At 32.4% G+C, this 26,812-nt stretch overlaps 1 protein-coding gene and 1 long non-coding RNA gene across 4 annotated transcripts; one reads left to right on the top strand and one right to left on the bottom strand.

The window, feature by feature from the left end:
* Positions 1–715: 715 nt before the first annotated feature.
* On the bottom strand, positions 716–11,260 carry LOC109008979 (aminodeoxychorismate synthase, chloroplastic). Of its 3 annotated transcripts, XM_035683714.1 has the most exons (15): positions 11,149–11,260; positions 9,586–9,980; positions 9,079–9,129; positions 8,341–8,472; positions 7,841–7,908; positions 7,110–7,174; positions 6,867–6,933; positions 5,724–6,002; positions 5,533–5,632; positions 4,653–4,981; positions 3,732–3,811; positions 3,438–3,540; positions 2,784–2,866; positions 1,657–2,271; positions 716–1,376 (listed from the first exon to the last, which is right to left on the bottom strand). In XM_035683714.1, the coding sequence occupies exons 2-15, from the start codon at positions 9,914–9,916 to the stop codon at positions 896–898; spliced, it is 2,784 nt and encodes a 927-aa protein (XP_035539607.1). In that variant the 5' UTR covers positions 9,917–9,980; positions 11,149–11,260; the 3' UTR covers positions 716–895. The 3 variants fall into 3 exon arrangements, with proteins under 3 accessions (XP_035539607.1, XP_035539608.1, XP_035539609.1); XM_035683715.1 differs by lacking the exon at positions 9,079–9,129; XM_035683716.1 differs by lacking the exons at positions 9,079–9,129; positions 9,586–9,980; positions 11,149–11,260 and having other exon boundaries at positions 7,841–7,928; positions 8,341–8,466.
* Positions 11,261–25,080: 13,820 nt separating this feature from the next.
* Positions 25,081–26,001, top strand: LOC109006869. Its single transcript, XR_001998706.2, has 2 exons — positions 25,081–25,179; positions 25,672–26,001. It is a non-coding gene; the product is annotated as an uncharacterized LOC109006869 (long non-coding RNA).
* Positions 26,002–26,812: the final 811 nt, after the last annotated feature.

The raw sequence follows: 26,812 nt of genomic DNA on the forward strand, positions 1-26,812 counted from the left end.
TTTTTATACATAATATAATAAACAATTCAATTTTTTTAAATTTTTAAATAAAATTAATATTAAAAAAATATTTTATAATAATATTTTATTCAACTTTCAACTTTTAATTTTTATCTCAACTTATCTCATATGCAAAACAAACGAGACTTTAGTTCCTGCAAAATCCAGTTCTTTTTTTTACTTTTTTTTTTAAAATTTTCTGGATTTTTAAATTATTTATATTATATTCAAAAAAATTTAAGAAAATTATAGTTTAGTCATTTCATCATCTCCTATTAATTTTTTATTTTTTAAAATTTGTTTTAATTTATCAATTTCTATAGGCTAGCACGTGACATCTGTCGTCCATGTCAATTCTTCAGTTAGAAACTTAAGGCCTCGTTTGTTTTCGAAGATGAAATGAGATGGAATGAGATTAAAGTTAAAAAGTTGAATAAAATATTATTAGAATATATTTTTTAATATTATTTTTGTTTTGAGATTTGAAAAAATTAAATTATTTATTTTATTTTGTATTAGAAGTTGAAAAAGTTGTAATGATTAGATGAGATGAGATGAGATGTTTTCCCAAAACAAATGAGACCTTAATTGTCGATGGAGCAAGAGACTATAAAATACAAGTAATGTAATGTGCAAGATTTAAAGAGTAAATTTGAAAATTTTAATTAAAAAAAGAAAAAGAAAAAAGAAAACTAGAAACTATTACATCCTTCGCGTAATCATTATTTTAAAAAAACAAAATAATGTCAATCATGAATCCAATAATAATAAAAGCTACATTAAAATGTTACATTGCTGCAGTTTGCAGGCCTCTACAATTTTCTTTCTTCTATAGTCGTAGAATCAATCTATCACATTTGCAAATGGATTAGCCACAGCGCACAATGATAACTCGCTAGAGAAATTCCATCACAGCCTTTGCCGGAGCTCGTGTTTTCAAAATCATTTCTTCGTACTCGGCTTCTGGATTGGATAGAGCCACAATGGCCCCTCCTGCTCCTATCGAAGCTTCACCTTCATGCACAACTACTGTTCGTATAACGATATTCAGATCGAATGTCTGGTTATATGAGAAAAATCCAATGGAGCCCGAGTAGATCCCTCGTGAACTGCTTTCAAGACAATCGAGCAGTTCCATTGATCTCAACTTTGGTGCACCTGTCATTGAGCCACCTGGAAATGCAGCTCTCACACAGTCAACTACACTTACCTCCGACTTCTTTTTTCCACGGATTGTACTCACCATGGTGTGAACAGTCGCATATGATTCCACATCCATAAGATGGGGCACATGAACAGAGCCAGGCTCGCAGACACGGCCAAGGTCATTCCTTAGAAGATCAACAATCATTAAATTCTCGGCCTGATCCTTTTCACTGTCGCCCCCGAAAGAGAATCAGAGAGAGAGAGAGAATATTAGAACATGGTAAGGAGAAAAAAAAGAACCCAAGCTACTGTTTCCCGACATAAAATACAGCATTTTTTTATCGTTTTGAACTCATTTGATCCTATTAGCTGGCCTAGCATTCAGTGCTTACTATCCCTGATAATGAACTCTTCTTCAATTAAACAAATGACATACATAGAAAAACTGATATGTAATTCAAATGGTTATTTTCAGTGAGCAAACTCAAAATAGTTACACAATCACATTACCTATATTGCAGTTGCAGCTTGCGTTGTTCATCATCCTCCACTGTCTCGCCACGGGCCACAGTACCCTTAATAGGCTTGGCTTCCAATGTACCATTTCTGTCCAGTCGAAGGAACCTCTCAGGGGAGGAACAGCAGACACATAAATTTTCCTTCGAAAAATTAAGCCAGGCAGCATATGGTGCTGGGTTTTTTTGTCTTAGGTGAAGGTAAAGTCCCAGGGAATCTATTTCCCCAATACTTTTTCTAATCTGAGTTGTGAGACATAACTCATAGCTTTCTCCATCTTTGATGTATCTCAGAGACTTTTCGACATCCTCCATATATTGCTCTCTTGATTTCTCAGCACGAAAGCCTGCCTCAAATGGAGAAAAATTTGCAACCTGGAAATTCTGCTCTTCTAGCCTTATCGCAGACAGTTTTAAGCTGAAAAGCTTCTCTTCCGTACTATCCAACCATGATGTCATGGCTGTGCATTCCTCACGTAGACACAATATGTAAACATCATCATTGTAGTGATCAACAACAAGAAGATTATCAGCAAAGAAAAAGCAAGCATCTGGAGACCTAGATTTGTGGCGGTTAGATACAACACCGCATTCAGCTTTAAGGTTATACCTGCACGACAAGAAAATCAATATTAGCCTCCCTGGACAACTTTACAGCCATATGATGAATTCCCACGAATGTGTAGTCCTGCTGCTCTATCAGGTGGAAAGATAAATATCCTTTAGGGCCTTAGGCCTGGTTTGGATAGTAAGTTAAGATGAAAGTTGAATAAAAATATTATAAAATAAAAAAAAAAATTGTTAGAATATAATTTTTTAATATAATTTTTATTTTAAGATTTGAAAAAGTAGAATTGTTTATTGTATTTTGTTTGAAAGTTCGAAAAAATTGTAATAATGAGATGAGATAAGATGATTTCTGAAAACAAACGAGGCCTTAAGAGTTCAGCAGCCTTTTGTATAAAATGGTGCATTGAAGTCTATGTTGCGTAAGATTGGTTTTGAATGGGAATAAATTGAAGAAAGGGATTCATGCCACCAATTCTAAAGAATGTACCGAGGAACTTTTATCTAAGTGGTAGAACTTTAGAATATGAAACGAGAATAAACTTAACTGCATACCCGAGATAACCAATATATCCACCATGAAAGTCGAAGGGAAGTCCTTCATAATCTTTCTCTTCGTAACGGAAGGACAGAAGCTCCTGGCACAAATATCAATAGAACAGGAAATATATATCAAAACTGGATCAGTACGCCTATATTAGAATAAGAAACAAAGTTATTTGAAAAAGACAGAAGATTCAAGATGCATACGTGACACTAGTTTTTGGGCTTCACTACCAACGTGTTTTATGAACATCTATTTTAAGACGCATAAGGACACATAATTTACACTTCAGAAGGGTACGAAAATTATATCAATGATTTGGAATAATATTTTCATTCAGAAGGGAAAAATTATATCAATGATTCTTGCAAGTTGTGAACTAATCCATAAAAACTCATCCTAACAAGATCGACGATAATTAAGTAATTCTCCAATTTCAACTTGAGGTTGCAAGCCTAATTACTTTGGTTGTCACCTCTACTGAGATGTAATAAAGGCAGTACATTTAAAGACCAATGCTTTTTTAGGCCTGATAGGTGAAAATAAGCTTATTAAACATAGATAATCAGTACACCCAAGATTGCAGTAGAAACCATATGCCATTAACGAATGCATCTCAGGCGTGCCCAAAGAAAACAGTTACCACAACAATGTTCACCAAGTACCTTGTTCAAAAAATCAAGAAAACCTTCTTCCAAGCATTTGCTTTTGGTAGAGCCATGAGCATCCTCAATCAATAAATAACCTCCACCTTTAAAAGTCATATCACTGTCAAATGATAATTATATGTCACTTTTCTTTATGATAAATAATCTTCTATTCTCCAATAGAGCACTATTGGGAAAACTAGGTAATAATGTAATCAATGGAAACACATGAAAGCACAAGCCAAAAAATGAAAAGGGAAGATGAAAAGTTTGACTCGTTTGCATAAATTTACTTGATTGATATTTTCAGACCTTTGATCAGATAATCTGTATGTCAACTGCTTCCAAAGAGACCCACCTTTCCCCCCCATGAATGAAAAGCGTGCTCTTTTCTAGACATTTACAACAGAAAGGACAATGTCAGATTAGTTTTCCATCAGGGGAAAATGAAACAACAGTGACACCCAAAAAAAAGTAACAAGAATATAGCGACATCAAGAATACAAATAACATAATCGATTTTTCAGAGAATTCAAACCCAGTTTATATTACGGAAATCTGTAACTCATATTGGATGACCACCCATTTGATCACTTCAAACTACTTTTCCAACATCAATTCCAATTTTCTTGGTTGATGATTACGCATAGCGCCAACCATAATTTAATTGGGACTTGAGGCATAACTGAGTTGAGTAGAGATGCAAGACCACCCATAATTGACAATAACTTTCTTCGCATATAATAACAACTAAATATATTTGTATTTCTTTTCTTTTTTTTTTTTTTTTGGGGTGATGGTTGTATGTTGAAAACCTAATATGGATGAGAAACAAGCCCTTCCTGTTAAAAGTGTAATCAGTAAAAAAACTATCAGAATATTAGTTTAATGCATCAACAAATTCCTGTAAGTTATACGATTCATATAATGCAAACCGAATTATAAATCCAAGTTATCTAAGCTTGAATAAAGTACATAGTTTCCATAATAAGTTATACACAGACATGTTGTAATGCTCCAACATCTGCCCTATTGATTCCCCTGCACAATAAGTTTCCATGATATGTAAAGTACGTGGTTTCCAGTCATGTATCTGTGGTATTTTCTTAGTCATTGCCATTAGATAGAAGAGACATTCTTGCTTAAAATCACAACATTGCAAGTTAGAGCATGTGACAAAAAAAAAAAAACTTCTTTCAGTTAGTAGGAGTAGTCAGTTGGGAACCAACTAACCTTTTCTATTGAAGAACTGTCCAACCAAAAGGTGTTTTCAGCTTTATGATGTCCAAACAATTCACAAAATATACTTTGTGCCCCGCCAACTTGGCTGGCCAAGTGATCAAATTTCCTCCATTCAAGTCTCAGAAATCTAACATCAGTGCTTGGATGGGAAATATTTACCATGTTGGACACACCAGAATAACTCTTCTTATATGCATTATGTGTTAATTGGCTAATTTGGGAAGCTTTTCTGTATAATTGGTCACCTGCATTATTCACTATATGCCTACTTCTAGGAACTTCTCTGAACAGTTGACTGGCACAGGGTACCTGCATGCGTGCTAAAAGAAGTTTACTGCTCAGAGCAAAACAGGGCAATTATGTACACAATGCATATGCATGTGTCAAAAAAGGAGAAACTTATGCATGTGTCAAAAAGGAGAAACTTGAGAGTTATGAGCTAATCGTGGGGTAGGCAAGAACACACAATTGGTAAATTTTAGTTTTGGTACAGAGAATGCAGGCTGCATGTCAAGATCAAACCACCCATCAGTCAATAAACACAATGCAATGCTCGAGGACTAACATTCATAGGACCAGTCATCAACAGCCATACAAGAATGTTAAAATGCCAAACTTCATCTAATCATGGTTAACCAGAAACCTGACAGTTAACACATTCTGTCCTCACACAAAAAACAAATGGGGAATTATACATATATATCATATGATTCATATTTTCTTTTATTCACACGTGTGCCCATAGTTTTGTCTGGCTCGTACTTTTGGGAGTTTCCAACAATTGAATAAGTAAATAAATATTTGAGAGAGGGACAATCGATGCAATGCAGGTTCACCAAACAAGAACAATCTTATAAGAGCTCCAGTTTACCAGTGTATGGCCTCAATCTCAGCCAGTAATCCTCTGTTATCTTTCTAAAGTTACTGAATATTTGCCTCCCATAATGTGTAGCAACACTCTCTGGATGAAACTGAAGGTAGAAAAAAAGTCAAGAGAATAGCATGCAAAGAAGCAGAGTTGACAACTATAAATGTTTTTACAGAAGTACCACGTTACCCCACCTGCAAACCATAATGTGGCCTGGAAGAGTGCATGATGCCCATGATAACTCTTTTGCTTTTGTCAGACAAGACGAAAGGCCGGCGACTTCCATTTTCACATTCCAAAAAAGATTTTGCAGACCTACTACATCCAATCTGACTCTCACAATCATCTGAGATAGTGTTAGACTTACGGGTCTCAAGAAAAGAAAGTGCATCGCTGGAAGAGGTCCAAGCTATAGGAATGAGTTCCTCTGGGAGAGATTCAGGATCTATTACAAGTGAATGATATCGAACCACCTGCCATTAGATTTAATTAACAGGAGTTTAGGAGTGATGCTGATAATTTCTCTATAGGCTCGTGGAAGAAGAACATACAGTTGCAGCTAAACAAGACCAGAAGAATGCCCAAGCTTCTATGAACTTGAGACACTTTCTAAAACAGAAAATGATCATGTGCAAGACAGAGGCTTCACTTATTCATTCATATTTCAAATGTAAACATGCAAATCTGTATATCTTAAAGAGTTTCATATGATACCCATCTTAACAAACTTTACGATAATTTTCTAACTAAGAATTTACACATTGGTCTTGCTTTTTAACAAAAATTTATGAGTATCTTTCTTAACTAAAAGATCACTTGGCCATGCTTTTGAAGTGTTTATGCTATACTAATATTGCAGCACAAGAACAGTTTCCAATATAGAACAAGAAACTAAATAAATAGAGATGAATGAATCAAAACGTCCCATCAATGAAGTGAGGGCTTTCTGGACCTTCCCCGCCCCCTTTCCTTTCTTCCTTCCCCTCTCACTCCCCCTTTTCAATAAATAAGCCCCACTCCCTAAGGGGCCCCTCTCTGATAAGGAAGGAAACGAAATAATCTCAATTTTACGACAAATCTGGTCCGATGGCTGTTCTCCACTAACCAACCACAAGGGTATAGAAATAGAAACGGATATCTATAGCAAACGGTTGAGATCTTCTGATGATAGTACTTAAGTGCCTAAATACCTGATTTAAATGTAGGTGCTAAGAGGGGGAAAAAAAGAGCTTGCACCATGGAAGAGGTATCAAATAAAGTTCATCTTAAAACTCTGTTCTTTTATTGTTTATTAGAACAATAAATCCCATACTCCAGATATATGGAAGCAGACTGACCTTGAACCCTGAAGTTCTTCCAGAAGGAATGTCATGAAACAGTTGGCACCCATTATGCTGTATTTCACTGCATTGGACAAGGAATAAAGTTATAAACCTTTTGAAAATAATGTCACCAGCTTAACGCTTCAAAACATCATTTCTCAATTATAAAGTATGTTCCATTTAATAGTGATGAGATCAGCCAACTAAACAAAAGCCAAATTGAAAATCACATAACTTTGTAATGATTTTTAACCACACCTCAGACGTCCATGGACTGGTTCAGATGCATGGACAACTTGAGCACCGTGCACATAACCTAATGCCTGCAGTAGTTCCAAAGAAAAGTTAAAAAGGGAAAGATTGTGAATAACTGTATTTAAGAAGGCAAACGACCGATCAAAAAAATAGGCCAACAAGCAGATGCTTGATCCTTGAGGGGAGAAACACTGCCTTATGCTCCCCGCTTAAGGACTAAAAAACGTTTTATTCACAAGCAAAAACCTGAAGACTAGTATGAAAACATATTTCATTTGATTATATGCAAAATATAAGGCATAATCCAAGAAGAAATACAGCAGCAAATACAAGAGGTCCAATTTAAACGATGTATGTGAGTGAGAGAAGGAAGGAGAGAGAGCTATACCCTGCACCACTGCATCAGAAGAAAAAAAAGAAACAAGAAAAAAGAGGTAGTGTCTTTCTACAGGATTAGAAATCCTTGAGACCCTCAATTTTCTAAAATGTTGGCCCCATAATTTGTATATAGGTCAACTGATCTTTTTGGAAAATCTTAGGTATATATTGTTAACAGCAATGTATCAACATCGTTAAATAATCTGCACATGTATATATATATATATGTATAACAGTTTTTAGTAACTGGCAGTTGTTGCCCATCTTTGTTAATAATACTTATTTTACTTATAAAAAAAAAACAAAACTGTTTTTTACTTATTAAAAAAAATATGTATAACTGTTTAGGGAAATACCTGGTGTCCAAGGCAAACACCCAAAATGGGGATATCCCGGCACTCAAGCAGCAAACGAAGGCATATTCCTATAAGATTGAAACAATGTCTAAAACAATCATTATTAACCTACCAAAAAAGAAAGATACAGAAACCATCCAGTCAATTTAATTTTGACAGTTTTATTTTCTGCAATCAGTTTTTTGGCTATGTAAGATCACAAAGATGGTATTGAGCTTACCATCCAGTCAAATATAGCACTCCAATTAGGATGTCAATAATATTGACAGCTACCAGGAATAAAGTTTGTCAAAATTAAGCTTCTTCTATCTTACTTGTATGTAGAAGAAATTGTAAATGTAATCAGCGTACACTCTTCCATATCCCAATGATAGCTAAAAATGTGGTGAAGAGTGTCACAGAACTGTGGGTGGAGCACACCTTTCACAGGACTATCTTTTGCTATCATGGCTAAAAAGGGGAATAAAAAGGTTTAAAACAAAAGTCCATCGCATTCTCACCTACATCCGCCGAGCATGTTGGAGAACCAGGTCCTGGTGATATAACAATATTATCAAATGCATTTTCCTCGTACAAGTAGTGGCAAACATCCTTCCAAGTCCATTCATCATTTTGCACCACCACAGGAGGCACTAGCATAATATCAAAACAAAAGGAGATTTCAAAACAAGTTTCACACCAGTGAATATGAACTCTTTATTTAACTATCTCTGCATCGACGCCATCAACCTTGTTGTCCCGCAGGGGCAGAACAATGAAGATGAGAAAGGAAGTTTCGTGTACACCCTATTTCTCTGGCTATATCATTTCATAATAAATATATTGGCCCCAATGGTCAGAAAATCCAAAAGTTTCACATATGTAAAACTATGACATCATCAAGAGAGGACATAACTATCATAAAATAACAATTATCTTTCCAACTAAGTATACTACGCATGCTTAAAAGTACCATATAAAGAAAGGGAAAGAGTTTCAAAAGAAAAATATAGCCATATAAGGCATATACCAGTCAATGTTCCAGTAATATGCTGGAGGTAATTGGAATAAAAACCTCCAAATTATACATCCGAGATGCTTGGGTTCTTAAGCAACATGGTAGAAGAAAGGCATGTTAAGCAATAAAGTGCATGATAAAATAAAAACTGCACGTCCTTCCAATGAATTTCATATTAATTTACTTCAAAACTTATTCGCTAAACACGCATCAAGCATCCAATATTACAAAATGGAATGACCTTCAATGGCTCTATGGTTTCCCCTTCGAAGTTGCAGCAACATTTTCAAAACTGTCGAATGAAACAAGAGAAATAAAAAAAAAATATGATTAAAATTATGGATTGTTGTTACGATAAATGCCATGCCTCAAAAATTTTCAGCATATATCGATAAGGCTCATAAAAAGAAGTTCAGGTTGTTTTCACCTTTTAAGTCCCATGTTTCTAAGGTCAAATTCATACAAGAGGAACCAATCTAGGCTAGAACTCACAAGTCGCCCGTATGTTAATAATCACGTGTGAAACGTGCATATGAGCTGCTTTTTTAATTCAGTGGAAACAAAATGATGAGAAGTTGCAAAGAGAAGGTTTTAGAACGTAGGAATATGAACAATCACAGAAGGCTAAGAAGGCTAAGAAGGCACCAGAAGATGACAAAGTACAGGATGAGAGGAAGGAGTTGTTGTACTCATGCACAGATATATATATATATATATAGATAGAGAGAGAGAGAGAGAGAGAGCTTACACCCATTAACAATAGATAACTCCTGGTAAATATTGTATGTGTAGCTATCATAGTTGTCAATCAACAATGTCCTCACATACTCAAGCTTCTCACTAGGCCTTTCTAGCGGTTTCTTTAGAAGGTATGGTCCTTCTAATTGCCCTGGCATTACGTGGTTTGAAACAGCAATTTTCCTAGGATCACGATCGGACATTTGAATATTATCCCTTCTAGTAGAATTACCAACCCTTACAGAAGGTTTGGACACTGGTGGATTTACATTTGAATGCCGCAGTCCCTCAACACAGTGATATTTTAGCTCGGAAGATGATGAACACAGAGAGAAACTCATATTTATCTATAGCAGGGAATGCCAAATTCTATGCGTAAGTAGGTAACCTCCACTGGGTCTGTGCCTGCAACAAATAACAACGCATACAATCAGATATATCAAAAAGCCTCAAAGTAAAGCAACTTGATTTTGATGGGAATGTTTGAATATATTGATATTAAAAAGTTCAAATTGTGGCATTGCAATGGCTCCTCTTCTAAGTTGACGCTTTCGTTTCTCACATAAGTGCTAACATATATGAGGGAATGGAGGGACGGATCAAATAGTAACATTCAGGCCCTGTGACAGTCCAATGACTCAGAATTCCATGGGAGTTTTGAAATGAAAAGAAAGAGATCAAACGGGTAAAAATTCAGGTTGACAAGGCCACTAAGTTGGAAAGTTCTTGTAGTCTTGTAAAGAGATGGCAAATCTTCTACCATAAAGTGGAAAATTCCTTCAACAACGTACATCTTTCAAAAATTAATAATGTATAGTTTTTCAAATGATACGAATGTAACATTATGTTGTAAAATACTGGTAGCAATCTCCGAAAAACCTCGGCCTCTAATTTCCTGCACTCCCCAAAATGAAGCATTTCATGAATTCTACATTTTGAGTTGACTTTTCAACTTACAGTGAATATTACATAAAGCTAAAATTTTCAGGTGATGCAGAAATATAGGAATAACTGCTGCCCTCGTATATTAAATCGATATTCAGAGAGAGAGAGAGAGAGAGAGAGAGAATTCAGTCCAGGAGTCAAGTAACAATTCAACATAAAGAACATATACGTTGAAAGTGAGAGAAAGCCAATCTTGATCTGAAGGATTCAGATCAGTATTTAGAAATATTATCAAAGAAAGTTGAATAAGCAGAAACAATAACAATAAGCAAACGTAGGAACATGGTACTACATATATACATACATATATGTAAAATAATGTATAACAGCCGTGGAGCATGTAGAAAACCACTTAGTGTGTGGACAGAACAAAAAGGAACCAATTATATGAATATTGAGTTAGCGTGATTTGAAGCCATTGCCAACGTTATCAAAACGAAAACGCTTTAATGCGTTGTACTTATTGCGTAAATAATAAACACAAAAACCTCTAATATATCAAGGGCGACGCAAGAGATGAGTTCAACTCGTGAAAAGATCTTGCAAAAAAGAACCAGAGAAAGAGGTAGAGATACGGATAATATCGTAAAATGAACAGATGAGAAAGAAGGTGACGTGTGAAGCAAACCTCATAGCATGGCTCAATGTGTATGATGAAATGCCTCTGTCGAAAGAGAGATAGAGAGGCTGTGCGGTTTGGGGAGGATACGTCAAGGCGAGGAATGGCGGTGGAACACGGAAGCAAGTGGAACACACAATTTAACAAAGAGTGGGACGTAGGGTAAGTGGCAAGTGGCATTTTTTTAGAAAGAGTACAAGCGGCATTTTTTTTTTTGGAAAAACGCTTGTTGCAAGCGCCTGATGTAAATAGCTTGCAAACGTAATTGATGTGGAGATACTTAATGAGAGAGACCAAGCTGATGAGAGACAGATGAGAAGAGCTGAGGAGAGAGAGAGACCGAACTGATTGAGCTGATGAGAGAGAAAAAAATTATTTTAAATCTAACGTAGCATGAACAACTACACGCCGATTGTATCTACCGAATGTATATAGAAGAACTATTTTTTTTTAAAGAGTAGAACGTAGGGTAAGTGGTAAGTGGCATTTTTTTAGAAAGATGCTTTTGATGATCCATTTTTTTGTTTCTTTTAATACATTTATAAAAAATTTTGTTATTTAAATGCAAGGCTGTAAGATTCGAATCTGACAAATAATTTGTTGCAAAAAGATTGTACATTAACATGCCATTTTAAACCACATTTATATATAAACTTTATTTATATATATATATATATATCAAATTATAACTTGTCATTCATTTCTATTTGGGAATTCGAGTACAGAAATATTATCTACAAACAAGTTTCACCTAAAACTTATCAATGAATATAAGATATTCACCAGTATGAAATAGCTCTCTACTCCTCCCCTTACCTAAAAAGTTAAAAAAAAAAAAAAAATTATCTTCTTTCTTATAATTATTCTCTCAATATTTATTGATGATATTAAATAATTGGCCCACAAATAAAATATAATAAATAACATCATATCATTAAATATCACATCATAACATAGCGAAAAAATGACTTGGATAGCATTAATAAAATAGCAATGATACAAGCACTCTAATTTTACAAAATTTTTTATACAAATCATACTTTAATGAGACTATTTTTATTAAATAATTTTAATTTTATAAATTATTGTATTAAAATATTCATAATTTAAAATATGATTACATATAAAATTATAAAAATAATTACATATCTATCATTTTTTTTTTTAACTGAAAATAATACAATTGCTGCCAACCTAAGATGTGAAGGGATAGTCCCCCTATGAAAGGCAAATGAGTAATTTTATGCCTTAGTTATTATTTATTTTTCATTTTCACATTTCATATTTACAATTTTTATTTTTAAATAATATAAATATATTTTTTATAAAATATAAAATATGAAATAATAAATAATAACTTGTTAGTAGAATTTTTCAAAAAGGCATATCTCAATGCCCAGTTGGCTAGATTTTAACCCTGTAGTGTCAAATGTACTCATCCGCACGCTGAAAACGATCCACGATCGGCCGCCTCTAATTCCTAACCACCCTTCAAACTGTCTGCGTTTCCAAGCTCTTTATTTTCGCAGAAACAAGTTGTTTTTCGAAAGAGTAAGAAACACCCTATACATTTTCACAATAATTTAAGAAGATTAGGATATTTTATAAAATGATATTATTTTATAATTTATTTACAGCTATTTTACTATTCATTTTCAATCGATTAATACAATCATGCCACTCAATTAAAAATAAATTTTTAATATTACAAAATTATCTTTCATTTTATATAGGATTGTAGAGTATTTGCAAAATAGTCATAAAGTGAACCATTTTCTTTTTACAAACCATTTCATATCATCTCATATCATTTAATCATTATAATTTTTTAAAATTTTCAGATAAAATATAAAAAATAATTCAACTTTTTTCAAATCTCAAAATAAAAATTATATTAAAAAATTATATTTTAATAATATTTTATTAAATTGTGATTTTATATAATCTGTATAATCAAACGATGCCTTAATATGATGTATTTTTGCCTTTTGGAAATTAAAAATCAAAATAAAAAAATCTCGCAACTCTGCAGAGTTGGACTTCACATTTTTGTAATGCATCATGCTATGTTTGGATTCTGGGATAATTTCAAATGAGTTGAATTGATATATAAATAATAATATTTTTTAGATCTTATTTAGATGTATTTAAATATAAATGATGAAATATATATTTGAATTTATAAAATAAATTTAATTTTTATTAAAAAAATTAAAAAATAATTAATTACATCAATAATTAATTTAAAAACAACCCAATACAGCCTAACAACCAAGTACAGCCGTCTTGTCATTCGAGGGACAGTGCTAACTGCTAACAGCTAAGAGCATTTTCATTGGGTTAGCTAAAAGTTAAATCCAATGAAAATTTAGCTATTAGGTCATAAAATCTCTCACATTGAATTAGTTATATTCTAAATATTTGGAATATAGCTACAGTAAAGTCTAAACTAATTTCTAAATTTAGAACATACTATTCATTCATCAAATCCCTTTTATATTATTTCTTTCTCTCTCCTTTTAATATTAATTATTTCTCTCTCCATTTTAAAAGACAATTGAAAAAATATAATTAGAATACAATTACTAATTAATATATAATATTATGAATAGTAAAATATGATAAAATAAAATAAATTCATAATTAAAAATTTTTCAAAATTATTAATTAATCATTACTATATAATGAATAAATGGATAATCCAATTTGGAAATTTGATGTGAATAGTCAAAGTTAAATTCATTTTATATTATTTTATTATCATATAATGAAAAAATGATTATTTCAATATAGAAACTTATGTGAATGTAATAGCTAAATGTTAAATTCATCTTATATTCATTAAACATGTATTTTAATTTAATTAATCCAACGAGAGTGCTCTAAAGGCCAAAGGATCTGTTAAAAAAAAAAAATTACATCAATAATTAATTTAATGACGACCAAATACAGCCGTCTTGTCATTCGAGGGACGGTGCTAAAAAACAAAGAAAAATAAAATAAAATAAGCGAAAAAAATGAGGCACCAAAGTCGTTGGGCGGCTAATGATTTCAGTCCAACCTCAATGTTCACCAACCGGCCAGGCCTTGTTGGGGTTGGTGCCTTGGTTGGATTTCCTTTTCCTATTAAGTTCGATCCTCCAACCAGGCAGAGTCGTGTTAGTCTGCTCAAGTAGACGGCTTATTATTTTTTAAATTTTTTATATATATTTTTAATATATTTAAATAATTTAAAAAAATTACAAAAATATTTTAATATATTTAAAATCACTTTATTAATCGTTAAGTAAATAAATAAATAATTATCAAACGATAAATTGAGCGGTACAACTCCAGAGACAAATTAGTTTTCCTTAGTTTTATGCCACCATGTTGCCACCGCGAAAGCAATAACTTTTATTTATTTATTTATTTATTTTAGAGCTTTAGATATATGTTTTGCTAACCATGCATTTTAGAACATTAGTATTAATCTATACATATATATATATATATATATGTAAAGTTATATTTACATAATATGGTCATAAATCTTCCACATTGACTTATGCATATCTAAATATTTAGCTACTTATGAATAGTACTTATCCAAATTTGGATAACCACTATTTACTCTACAAATCATATTTTAATAATTATTTATCTCTCCTCTCACTCTCTCTCACACAATCCTTTCATTTTCTCCCTCCTTCAATAACAAAACAAACATTCACTTGCACATTCATTTTATTATTATAATATATTATATTTTTTTTTCATTTTATTATATTTTTAATATATTATTATTAAAAAATTATATTTTTTATTATTACATTTGTATCATTAATGTCAAATGTATGTAGTGGATATTAATTGTAAAATATATAAAAAAAAATTGATTTTAGCAAAAAAGTAATAATAATAATATTTTATTATTATTTTGTTTCAAATATGCATAAGCTAATGTGAGAATTTTGCTTGAATGACAAATTGGATATGTAAAAGAGGTAATTTTGTATATGCATATACATAAACCAATACTAATGTTGTTACGAATAGTTTGTTGATGGATATTGGGCTAACTTTTGACTTTGTGGATGGCCCAAACTCAACAGAGCCTAAAAGTTTATCCTTACCATGACTTCCCGAAAGTCCACAATATTTACACGGCCCTTTACCTTAGCCAATGCCTCTCAGAAGTGTCAAACCGTAGAGGCCCATAATCACAATTAAAAATACTGTGCCAATGGAGGTGAAGGCCCATGCAAGAAAACACCCGGATAAGTCTTGATTTTCGTCTTGAATTTATTATTATTCCTAATTATATAACTTAACGTGATAAAATTTAAATCAAATTTTATATTAATTATTTAAATAAAAAATATTTAAAGTACACCGTACTAATTTTCAGTGTACGTACGTGATTAAATATGATAAAACTGAAGAAAAAAAACTTTATCTTGCTCTATGATTTTATGTTTTTTTTTTTTTTGGGGGCAAAAATAGCATTCAACACGATGCCTGATCTTTAGCTACAAGATTGTCAAATTTCCATGTAAAATCTAGTTCAAGACACAATAGAATCTTGCTGACATAAGCCTTACATGCAACGCTAAAAATAGCAGTACAACATGATCATTTTCGATCGGAGCCTAGTTCATGTTGAGATCATCTTTAAAGTACTAATTGGATCCAATGGCAGGAGATCATCTCAATCTTCCATGCATGGAGTTTTCTTAATTCACTCGAACACGTAAATATGTAAAGTTGCTTTCATTTATATATGTGCAGGAGTAGTAGTACTTACAATATCTGTATGAGTACGTATACATGCATCGATCGATCCCTCCTGTGTATAAGTAATTAGTACGTTCACTCATATATCCTGAAAGCAACGTTGCATATATATACTAATTATTTGCATAATTTATAATTTTGGAAATTTCATATTTATATGTATAAAATGGCAATAGAGGAAATTATTAGGGTAATTTTGGGATGAAAAGTGCTGACGTTATAGATACATCATGATCATATATTATATATCCTTTTATAATCTCCTGATTTGAATTAAATGATTGAAAGGTTGTTTTATTATCATTTAATTGATGTCAACCTATATAGATATATATATATATATATAAATGATTTATATATTAGCAAACAATTCAACACTCCAAAATGAAGATAAATATTTTTTAGAATTAATATTTAGACTGCGTTTGGATCATAAAATACTCTCAATTCATCTCAACTCATCATTATAATTTTTTTAAATCTCAACACAAAATATAATAAATAATTCAATTTTTTCAAATTCTAAAATAATAATAATATTAAAAAATAATATTCTAACAATATTTTATCATCTCAACTCAACTCAACTCAACTCACTTCAACATCCAAACTCACCCTTACATTCTTAGAGTGTGCAAGTCTCGCGCAGTATTATATTTGAAAAAAATAGATAAATATATATATATAAGACTTACATAAAAAAAATTCAGTTTTTAATGGTGGACCCACTCATTTTTAAAAAAGAGTAGCCAGAATTTGCACACCCTAAAACTGTATATAACATTACTCGATTCTTGCTACCATGCTCTCCAAAATGGACTTTATCCCTCTCATTTCATTCCTGGTCATTAGCCAATTGTACGTAGGTCACATGATGATGATAATTTGTAAATTTTATTTTGTTGAACACATAATTAAGAAAAGATATTTTCTTAATTAATTAAATAGTTAAATCATATTCAGTGACAAAACCGCATGACAATGCCTAGGTTAGACGTATCTAGCTAGTTATGAAAGTTATTTTAATGACATGAAGTATATATAGGTAGTTTTCTTATTTTAGTATTTCTACTTCAGTAAAAACTACATAGGTTTACTGGATTTTCAAACTTATTACCGTTTTAAATAAATGTTAAAAAAAAATGATCATCGGGAAAAGACAAATATTTTTAAAGACGATTGTTAGGAACAGACAAATATTCTTTGAAAATTCGTTAGTCGGGGAGTATATAAAAATAGTAACAAACTATAATTTTTTTTAAATAAAAATGTAACTATTGAGAGAAAAGAATAAAGAAAAGATATTGAAATACATAAGGAAATAATATATATAGATTGAGATGTACGTATAATATTATTTGAGAAATGCTTTAGCTATAAAGAAATTAATCTATAAAACTAAACATACAAACTGACGTGGTTAATTTGATATATAGTACTACATTTGATTGTAAAACTATTTTTATTATAAAGTAGATTTAACGTATTATATGAAATCATGAAAGTTTGTGGATTTACTTTTATAAAATCTCTTTAAGTGGTTGTAGCACTTTTCATATTGTTTTAGAAAGATGGATAACTAAAATAGAGAATCATGAGATTTTTTTAATAATAATAATAAAAAAAGTAATGTTATGTATAGTTATAGAGTGTACAAACTCTACCTACTTCATTTGAAAAAAAGTAAAATTTACTATTAAAAAAATATTTTTTTTACATAAGTTTTAAATTTATCCATTTTTTTTAAAGAGAGTACGTGAATTTACATACCTTAAAATTATAAATATCATTTTTGTGATAAAAAAAAAAAGTTGGGACTTTCAAAGAGTCTAATGTTAAAATAGAGAGGAAATTTCACTAAACTTTTTGCCAGTCGGATGTGAACGCTCAAACACTATAATATGTATATGAATTTACGCGTGTTAGAAAGATGTATATGCATTCTATCTGCGCATGCAGCACATGCATGTAGAATTTAATTACTGATCATGATGCTAGCTAGTACATATTATACCATATTGTAGCTGCTGCGTACTGTTCGAGGCGCGTAGAAGCAAAGAACTAAAAAGGCTACAAACCAGAACTTGGCAGAGAGAGAGATTAGCTGAGGGTTAATGTAGTTGGAGTATAATGCAACCGTGAGAGCCTTAGACACAAACACGAAGGCTAGGAGAGGAGAGGACATGACTGAGTGAACAGAACCAAAGGGGAAGGCCAATAAATCTGACACCAGGATTCCCCCACTTGTTCCTTCCAACACTCTACACGATAAAAAAGCTTTTTCCATTTTTAATATTTCTTTAGTGTCGCTCACTTTTTTTTACTCCAGCTTTCTGATCATCGCTTACCGTTTTCTACATACAACGAAAGCAAAAGGCCACCCCTGCCTTCCCCTACTTCTCCCTCTTTTGATTTCCCAACTCTCTCTCTCTCTCTCTCTCGCAATATATTTGCATCCCAAGTGATCAGCAAATGGGTGTGGCTTCATGATGATCTGTATCTTGATTGTTATCTGATTCCTTCTTGATCTTTCACTACTCCATATTTACTTTACCTTCTTTTTAAGTAAGATTACTGCTTTTTTTATATGATAATGTTTCATATGTTTATTTGTTCCCTTTAAACCTTTGTCCTTTCAGTTTATAAACTTTAATGACATAGCTGCCTGCCTCGATGACATTAACTAAATTTAACAACGTTCTCAAAATAACACTACAACAAAAAAGGTTTTTTGGCAAGGGAAGTGTTTTGTTACAAAAAACATTTTTTTGTTACAAATGACTCTTAGCAACGAACAATGTTCGTTACCTTACTTTCATAATTGCCGCGTCGGTAAATGACATTCGCCAACGAGCTTTTTGTTGTTGCAAATAAGCATTTTTAACAACGAGAATTTTTTATTACAAATGTATATATTTGTATTACTGTTGTCCATCGAGGAGATCGGGACAACCATTGCAAATATATATTAGCAACGATTTATATTTGTTGCAAAACTTCAATAGAAACAATCTTGATTCGTTGCAAATGTATTGGAGCAACGAATTTCATCTTTAAAAATAAAAATTTGCAATGAATTTAATGCGTTGCAAATACATTTGCAACGATTTGTTTCATTTTAAATGACATTTGCAAAGATTTTACTTCCTTGCAAATATACAGTTGCAATAATTTTGATTCATTGCCACGTAATTCAATTGCAATGAATTGCATTACTTGGAAATGTACATTTGCAATGATATGAATTTGTTGCAAATGCACTTCACCAACCAAATGCATTCGTTGAGAAGATATTGAAGCAATGAATGCATCCGTTGCAAATGTACTACACCAACAAATTGTATTCATTGGTAATGATATATTTGCAACAAAATACTTTCATTGCAAATAGTTATTTGAAACTAAAAAAAAAAACTATTTGCAGTAAATGTATGTCGCTGCAAATAATCTTACATATGAGAAAAAAATTATAATTCAATTAATGATTTGACCTAAAAAAATGGAGGCTTGTAGGACAAAGAAAGCAACAACATTGAAGTAGCCTTGACCAGCAAAAATAGAGAGAGAAAGATAGATCAATGATAACCTAATCTGAAATTAGGATGAATATGCTTGCATGTAAATATATTATAGCTTCCTAAGTTCATGATTATGGTATGAAGGTATGAAATTAAAATTATGCCATCTATTAGATAATATTGAGCAATTGGGTCATCTTTGTAGTTGACAATTTGTACAAGGGTATTTTGATGCAATTTTAAGTGCTAGTAAAAAAAAAGCTCCTTAGGTGAAATATTATATATAATAACAACATTCTCAAAATGACAAGAGCTAGGGTTGAGTCTTGTACAATGTACATTCTAGGATACATAGTAAGTGTACGTACTACTTTTCAACCACTCTTCAAACCAGCAACGTCATTTACTAGTATTTTCAGGGGTCGTTTACGCTAGCTGACGCTTTCAATGTGTCTATTTTTACGACCACGTCAGGTTGTGCATGATATAAGCCTAGCTAGCTTGCTAATTATAAATTTGTTTCAAACTCGCAACCTGACTATATATATATATATATATATATATATATATTTGGGTGTAGATCAAGATCGATGATTTGAGCCTTCAAAGCAGTATAGTCACGTGTGGTCTGTGAGAAAGTTGTCGCTATTTGATATAAGACACAAAGTTGCCCGAATCCATCGCAATCGCAACTTCAATTTATTGTCGACATGCATGCATGCAGCACCATTTCATGAATTGCTTTTTTTTCAGGTAACTTGTCACTTGTCATGGACAAGTACCCTCAGAATCTCAGATCAATCGATCTCTTGTTAATTCTAATTTTTCCCATAATTATTAAACCTATTGAGTAACTCTTACTTTGTCTGGTTTCACTTCGAAGTAATTAATTAACCTCCAGACAAAGTGGTCATGCATCTTGTTGAGTGATTTTTATCAATATTAATGCTGCCCAGCTTTATTAAATATTACTTTAGTGTAGAATTAATTTCAAGATTAGACCTAAAATTAAACATGACCTTCTTTAAAGTAACGTCCATCATTGGCATTGATTGCGGAGAAACCAATCAATTAATTAAGCTTTTTATAAACAAAATGAAATGAAGTCCTTTAACGAATTATTAGATTAATGTCTCATGCATATCCTTTATTGCATCGAAAAATCTAAATCTCATGTCTCCCAATAATTAAGGACATGTCCTTTCCTGCTTTTTCTATTTCATTTTAATACAACTGGACATAATTAAATTTAGATTTGTAGTTAATAAATTACTTCCCAATATATATGCCAGTGGCCTGCAGTGGTGGAGTTCATGATATCAAATTAAAGCATGACCTTCTAGTATAGATCATATAGCGCACAGCTAGCTTTAATTTTGTGTGTGGGTTTGTGTCAGCAGTAGTAGTAGTACTTCATGAATATATAAATTTTGCTTGCTTTAATTAATTAATTGATATATAGTTTGAAACTTCCTTTTTATTACTTTTATGGCCGGGCTCATCAATTGCACCATTTTTTGATCGATGAACATCCAACGTGGTAGGGACGACAAGACCTGCTCGCGAGCACTAAGGAGCAATGTACAAAAAGAGCAAGACAATATAAAAAGAAACCCCCCACAACTCTTCTTTGATCCCTCGTGCTAGCTTCTTGATCTTTTAAGTCATCATCATGTGGAGAATGTACCGTGGTTTGATTGTGTTCACATCCTCCTTGCCAAGATTAGAAATTATATATCTTTCAAAGAAACCCCATAATTATATATGGTGTGGAGAAACCCCATAATTACCTCTACAAATCTATGTTATTTCTTGATAATTAAATTACTTGTTTTTATAATTGTGATGATATATGCATTACAAGAAAACTGCTTATTTATAATCAGTTAATTTAAAAAAAAAAAAAATTATTTCTTATTAAAAAAAATTATCTTTCACATTCTTTGTCAGACGCGGGCCAGCCCGCCCCATTAATGAGACTTTGAACCGAGGATTGATCAGTTATTTAATTTGGTTCATTTAATTATTTTGTTCTCCAACTTATTTGATTTTCAACCTCGACAGCTGATTAATTATATATTTGCAAAACAAGTCCAAACTTATTCACAAATGTTGTCGAGTTGGTTGAGAAAATTAATTCAATATAATTATTATTAAAACTCATGTATCAATAGCTTATTATTATATTTTAAAGTTTTTCATACATATATATATATATATATATATATACATGCTTACACGAAAAGTTTTTATCTAGACGTTGATCAATAAAATTTCCCGACAAAAAACTCCTACAGGTCCCCATATATTTATAAGATATTATATAATAGATTACACCAGCCACTAGCAAGACACAGTTAAATTGCATGATTGATTGAATTCTTCTATGAATTAAAGCTATCATGTCGTCCTAGCTAGCTAGCTGCAGGCCTCTTGAGATCAAATGCTAAACAAGCTAGCTACATTATAGGAGTGTTATATCTTTAATTATCACTATATATATATATATTATATATGATGAGTAAAACAATATAATCTCATGTGTTAGACTTGAAATAATTAGCAGTTAGCACTCACCAGCTAACATCTTGGCCTGCATCTGATCTATGGATTAATTGTGATAATTTCAAAGGATCTAAGTAATTCACATGAGGTCTCATTCATTTTTTCCCTTAATTAACAATATGATCAATATCCTTCCCCTAAGCTGGGATAAGAATATTATAGTTTGATATATATATATATATATATATATATATATATATATAGTATGGCATGGGGCCGGGTTTGATCTCCACTGGATACATGCATACATCAGGTAGGGCAAAAAGAACTGATCAGCAACAGTAGTACTAGTACTTTTTCAGAAAGCAATATTGCAAAAGCCTACCAGCTGGTTAGATGTAATACATGATATCGCCTTTGGTGCCTCACATGCATGATCTTGATCTACATGATCCACTGGTTAATGGACGCATGCAACGGACGCCGTTCTGAACAGTATCTATTGCTTTGCTTAAAAAGTACGTTTCTCAATATTCTAAAGGGCCAATTTCTTTCTACAAATCGAATAAACACGCATGTAAAGAGACAAAGAGAAGAGGTCTGACATATTCCTAATTAATATTATTTGTTTAGTAAAAAGAGACGCGCGACCTAGCTAGAATATCAGAGAGGACATACATGAATTAAATTAAGTCGCTCATGACTGAAAATCAAATGATGATCAGTCGAGTGCATGCAGGTTGTGTTGTGTGTATATAAATATAAATATATATATATATATATATATATGTATGTATGAGAGGGTTTTTGAAAATAAACTAGCGAGAAAGCCAAAATGTTTTGGTCATTAATGGAAAATAATTAAGCTGATTAGCTAGATATATAACATATATAATATTGGAGAATTTTACAAATTCACGAGAAAATAATTAATTTTTGGACTCCAAAATTCTATTATGATTAATAATGCCTAGCTTGGATATAATGGATCTATTTGGATATGATTTTATGCCTAATTATATATATATATATATATATAAATATATATATTGGACACGTTCGATTGGAGTGATTTAATAATATTATTTGTAGATCTATTCAAGAAAACTAAACTGATCGATCCATACAATATGTGATGATGATATGAGAAAATTGTGAAGACTTTGTATGTATGTAGATAAATGCTAATTTATAATTTTATATTAAGAAATCCGGGATGCATGCATGCTGATCACTAAGGTTGTGTTTGGATGTTGAACTGAGTTGAGTTCTTTATGGATAGTAGTAAGTTGAGATGGTTGAATGAGTTAGACGGGGTCTACTTAATATGAGTTTAAAGTGTGTTTGGATGTTAAGATGAGTGTAGATATATTTATGGAAAGTTGTAAAAGAAATGGATCCCACCATTATTTTATACTGTTCATCTGACAAGAAAAATCGAAATAGTCTGCTCTTTCGGCGCCAAATACAGCAAAGAAAAAAACTTTGCATTTGTATGCGTTGTAAGCATTCGCACCAACGAAATCAATGGTCAAAGACTCAAAACGTGGAGCTGGAGTAGCCATTATTTTTTTTTTCATTTTCATAGTATTTAGAGCATTAGCATTGGATTGACTATCTTATTCTTCAAATTTTGACTAATATGTAACTTTTTCACCTTTAGCTAATCATTCAAAACTTGAAGTCTACATTGGATTAGTCATCACACTCTCTATAATAATAAAATATTATTATTATTTATTATTTATATTTTTTTATTAATTTTTATTTTATTTTCATAATATTTAATAACCTCCAACAAATCATATTCATTTTTATTTTCACAATCTAACAATCTATAATATAATAATCTCATATATATATATAGATAGTAAAATCTCATATGAATAAAAATATCATATCTATAATATAATAATCTTAAAAAATACTTTTAGACTTGCTATAGTTCTTTTCATATTTGAAAAGAAGAATGGATTTACTGTAACTTATAGTTTGGATGAAAACAATTTAGCTAATTCAATGTGGAGCAAATATGAATGATGTTTGCTAAATTTGAAGATGAAAAAGTATTTAGCTAATCCAATACCAATACTCTTACAATTCCGTTTTCTTTCAAGTTTTTTTTTCATATTACTTTTTCTTTAATTTTTTTATCCATTTCCTTTCATTTATTTTTTTCACAAGAATCAATGACAGACAAAGTCAGCAACCTTTGCAAAGTCAGGGATGGATTACGTCGGTCTACAGTATAATACGAATTAAATGCTTTTACAGATGTAAACTTAGCTCAAAGAGCATTTGGATGGCAGATGAGATCTCAAAATGAATTGAAGTGAGCTACTTCTAACATCCAAATGAGCCCTAAGTGAACCGATATAATATATATATATCTATATAAAAAGGCGAATTAGGTATCAAATTAAGTGGCATGGATCAAGTCCTGACCAAAAAGGGCTGAGTGCGAATACCTGTCCCTTAAACAGCATAATAAATTATGATGGGATAAAAAGGAAAAGGGCAGATCATAAAGAGGAAGTGACGGAGGAAAAGAAAAAGATGATAAATTATGGTAGTATTGCACCTTTTTTTTTTTATCTTTCTTTTAACTTTTAATTTATTTATTATTATTTAAAAGAAGAAGAGGCTGGGATGAGGAATCCATGTCTTCCAAGCACTCCCAGACAAAATGATATTCAGAGAAGAGAAAAGTAACGATTACTTTACGACCCAGAAAAGGAGATTTCAAACACCATAAGGTTAGCTTGGGAAATTGCGTGGTTAGTAACCAAACCCACTCTCTCTCTCCCTGTCTGTGTGTCTGCCTTTCTGTCTCTCTCTTTCGGTGCCTATATCTAGTGGGGAGCTGGGGTGCAACACCAACCCCACATCTTCCTTCAGAAAACATCACACAAACCCCACAACATTAGCTAGCTAGCCGGACCTTAAATCCCCTAAGTTTAGCTTCCTCTTTGCTTGTTTTTTTGTCAATTCAATAGGGTTTGTGGGGCTTTGAAACTCCATTTGATTATGACCTAGTTCCTATCTGCCTCAATCTTTTTACAACCTCAACCTCAATATATACCTATCTAATCCCCTTCTAGAGTCTCCTTCATTTCCCTCCCCACCCCCCTACTCCCCCCCCCCCCCAAAAAAAAAAAAAAAAAAAACTGCTGCAGATTCACCTTCCTTGACATGGTCATGGGGAAGATTAGCTAGATTTGAACTCATGTTATCCATAGACGTGCGAACTTTATGTCCTTCCATATATATGTTTTCATACAATATGCATGCATATATGGAAATACATACACGACGGGATTAGAGAAGGTCTTAGTAGGAAGATTCTCTAGTTTGAGGGAGTAGTTATATGAATAAATGCACGTTATGAGATCATGCATACACATATATGTGCCTGGCTCCCTGTATGCCATTTGCAGAGCCCATCGGAGCATCGATGGCCTCCGTGGATGGCGTATGAGGAGCCATGCATATTCCATGTATTATACATATATAGAATTAGTTTTTCGAATTTCGTTATTTTTTCTCTTCGATCTCAAGGAGAGCATTTTTATATTCTAGACCTAATTTCACATGGGTAGCTTTGTAATTTTAAAAAGTTGCAGGTTCTGTCATGTCCAAATATTACCTGCAGCACTTCTTATTCCCCTCCATTAATGGCAGTATGACTTGGGGGTTTAGGGTTTTGATGACTTGATATCTATGTTTTTTGCAGAGAATAGCAGATCGAAGTCCCTAAATCACAGATGGTCTCATGTGGTTTCTTTCCAGGAGATCATAAATCAGTTCACCACACATGTAACGAGGTTTCTGTGAAATCATAGAGCCCAATACTTACGGTAAATTACAAGTGTACTGACAACATGGAACTTCCAGCTACCGTGTTGGCCTTCCATCTTGTTGAACGCCGTCTGATGGGCATTTCACATGACCCGGCCTGGTCATGCGATTAATGTCCTAAAGAGAAGCAGTACTTGTTGTTTCACATTTTGATAAGCCAGTTTTTTTTTTTTAATCATGCAAAGCAAGAAACCCTAATTAGCAATCTATGCCGTTGGATTAATGAATCGTCAAAATGGAAAGTTAGTTTTAGTTTTAGTTCTGTTTCGTTTTTTCCTCTACCGACAAGTTTTTGCTAACCATATCATTAATAATGTTGTAGTTTGACAAGCCTAAATTATTGGCTATTGATCTAGTGTTGGCCTTTTGTTTTCTCTTTTAACTTGTCGTACATGATGATGTTTGCTCTAATGTTTTGTGCTTGAAGAAAGCATATGTACAAAAAACAACTGATTCTAGGTCATCTCTCTGCCGATTGTTCGTGATCTATTGTGTTTTTTTATTTGGATGTTAGGGCATGCAATGATCCAGTTGTATTGCAGCTCCCTAGCTAGCTAGGCTTGAACAAACCCACAAACTTCGCCCAATCTACTACTCTGCTTTTAAGGTAAGCAATGTAGAATTTTTACCATGCTAGCTAGGCGCAAGCTCTACTTTCAGAAGCAAAAAAAGCTCTGCTTTCTGCTTCCTGAATCCTGTCCAATATTTGATAGCATTATAATGAATTGTTCTGAATGGCTGCTATGCTAGGCTAGCTATCCAATTAATCAGAACGAACCCTGATTAGATTTTGCTTAGGCTTATCTGGATAGGACCTTAGCAAATAGCTAGCGATGGACCTTGTGTATGAACGAGAGAGGGAGAGAGAGAGAGATTCTGTTTGGTGCATCTGAACTACTAATATGATCCATGTCGAGGCCATCGATCGAGAAAGAAAAGCATGGATTCTGGGAAAAGTAAAAGTGTTATGCTGCAGTGAGCTAGGATTATCATTATGGCTACTGGGGAATCCCATA

The sequence above is a fragment of the Juglans regia genome, chromosome 12 (assembly GCF_001411555.2).
Source record: "Juglans regia cultivar Chandler chromosome 12, Walnut 2.0, whole genome shotgun sequence".
NCBI classification, from domain to species: domain Eukaryota; kingdom Viridiplantae; phylum Streptophyta; class Magnoliopsida; order Fagales; family Juglandaceae; genus Juglans; species Juglans regia.

Coding starts and splice junctions, on each gene's coding strand:
- LOC109008979 (XM_035683714.1), bottom strand. CDS start 9,916: ATGAGTTTCTCTCTGTGTTCATCATCTTCCGAGCTAAAATATCACTGT. Junction 9,130..9,585: donor GTTATCTATTGTTAATGGGT/GTAAGCTCTCTC, acceptor TTCATTCGACAG/TTTTGAAAATGTTGCTGCAA. Junction 3,812..4,652: donor ACAGTTCTTCAATAGAAAAG/GTTAGTTGGTTC, acceptor GTAAATGTCTAG/AAAAGAGCACGCTTTTCATT.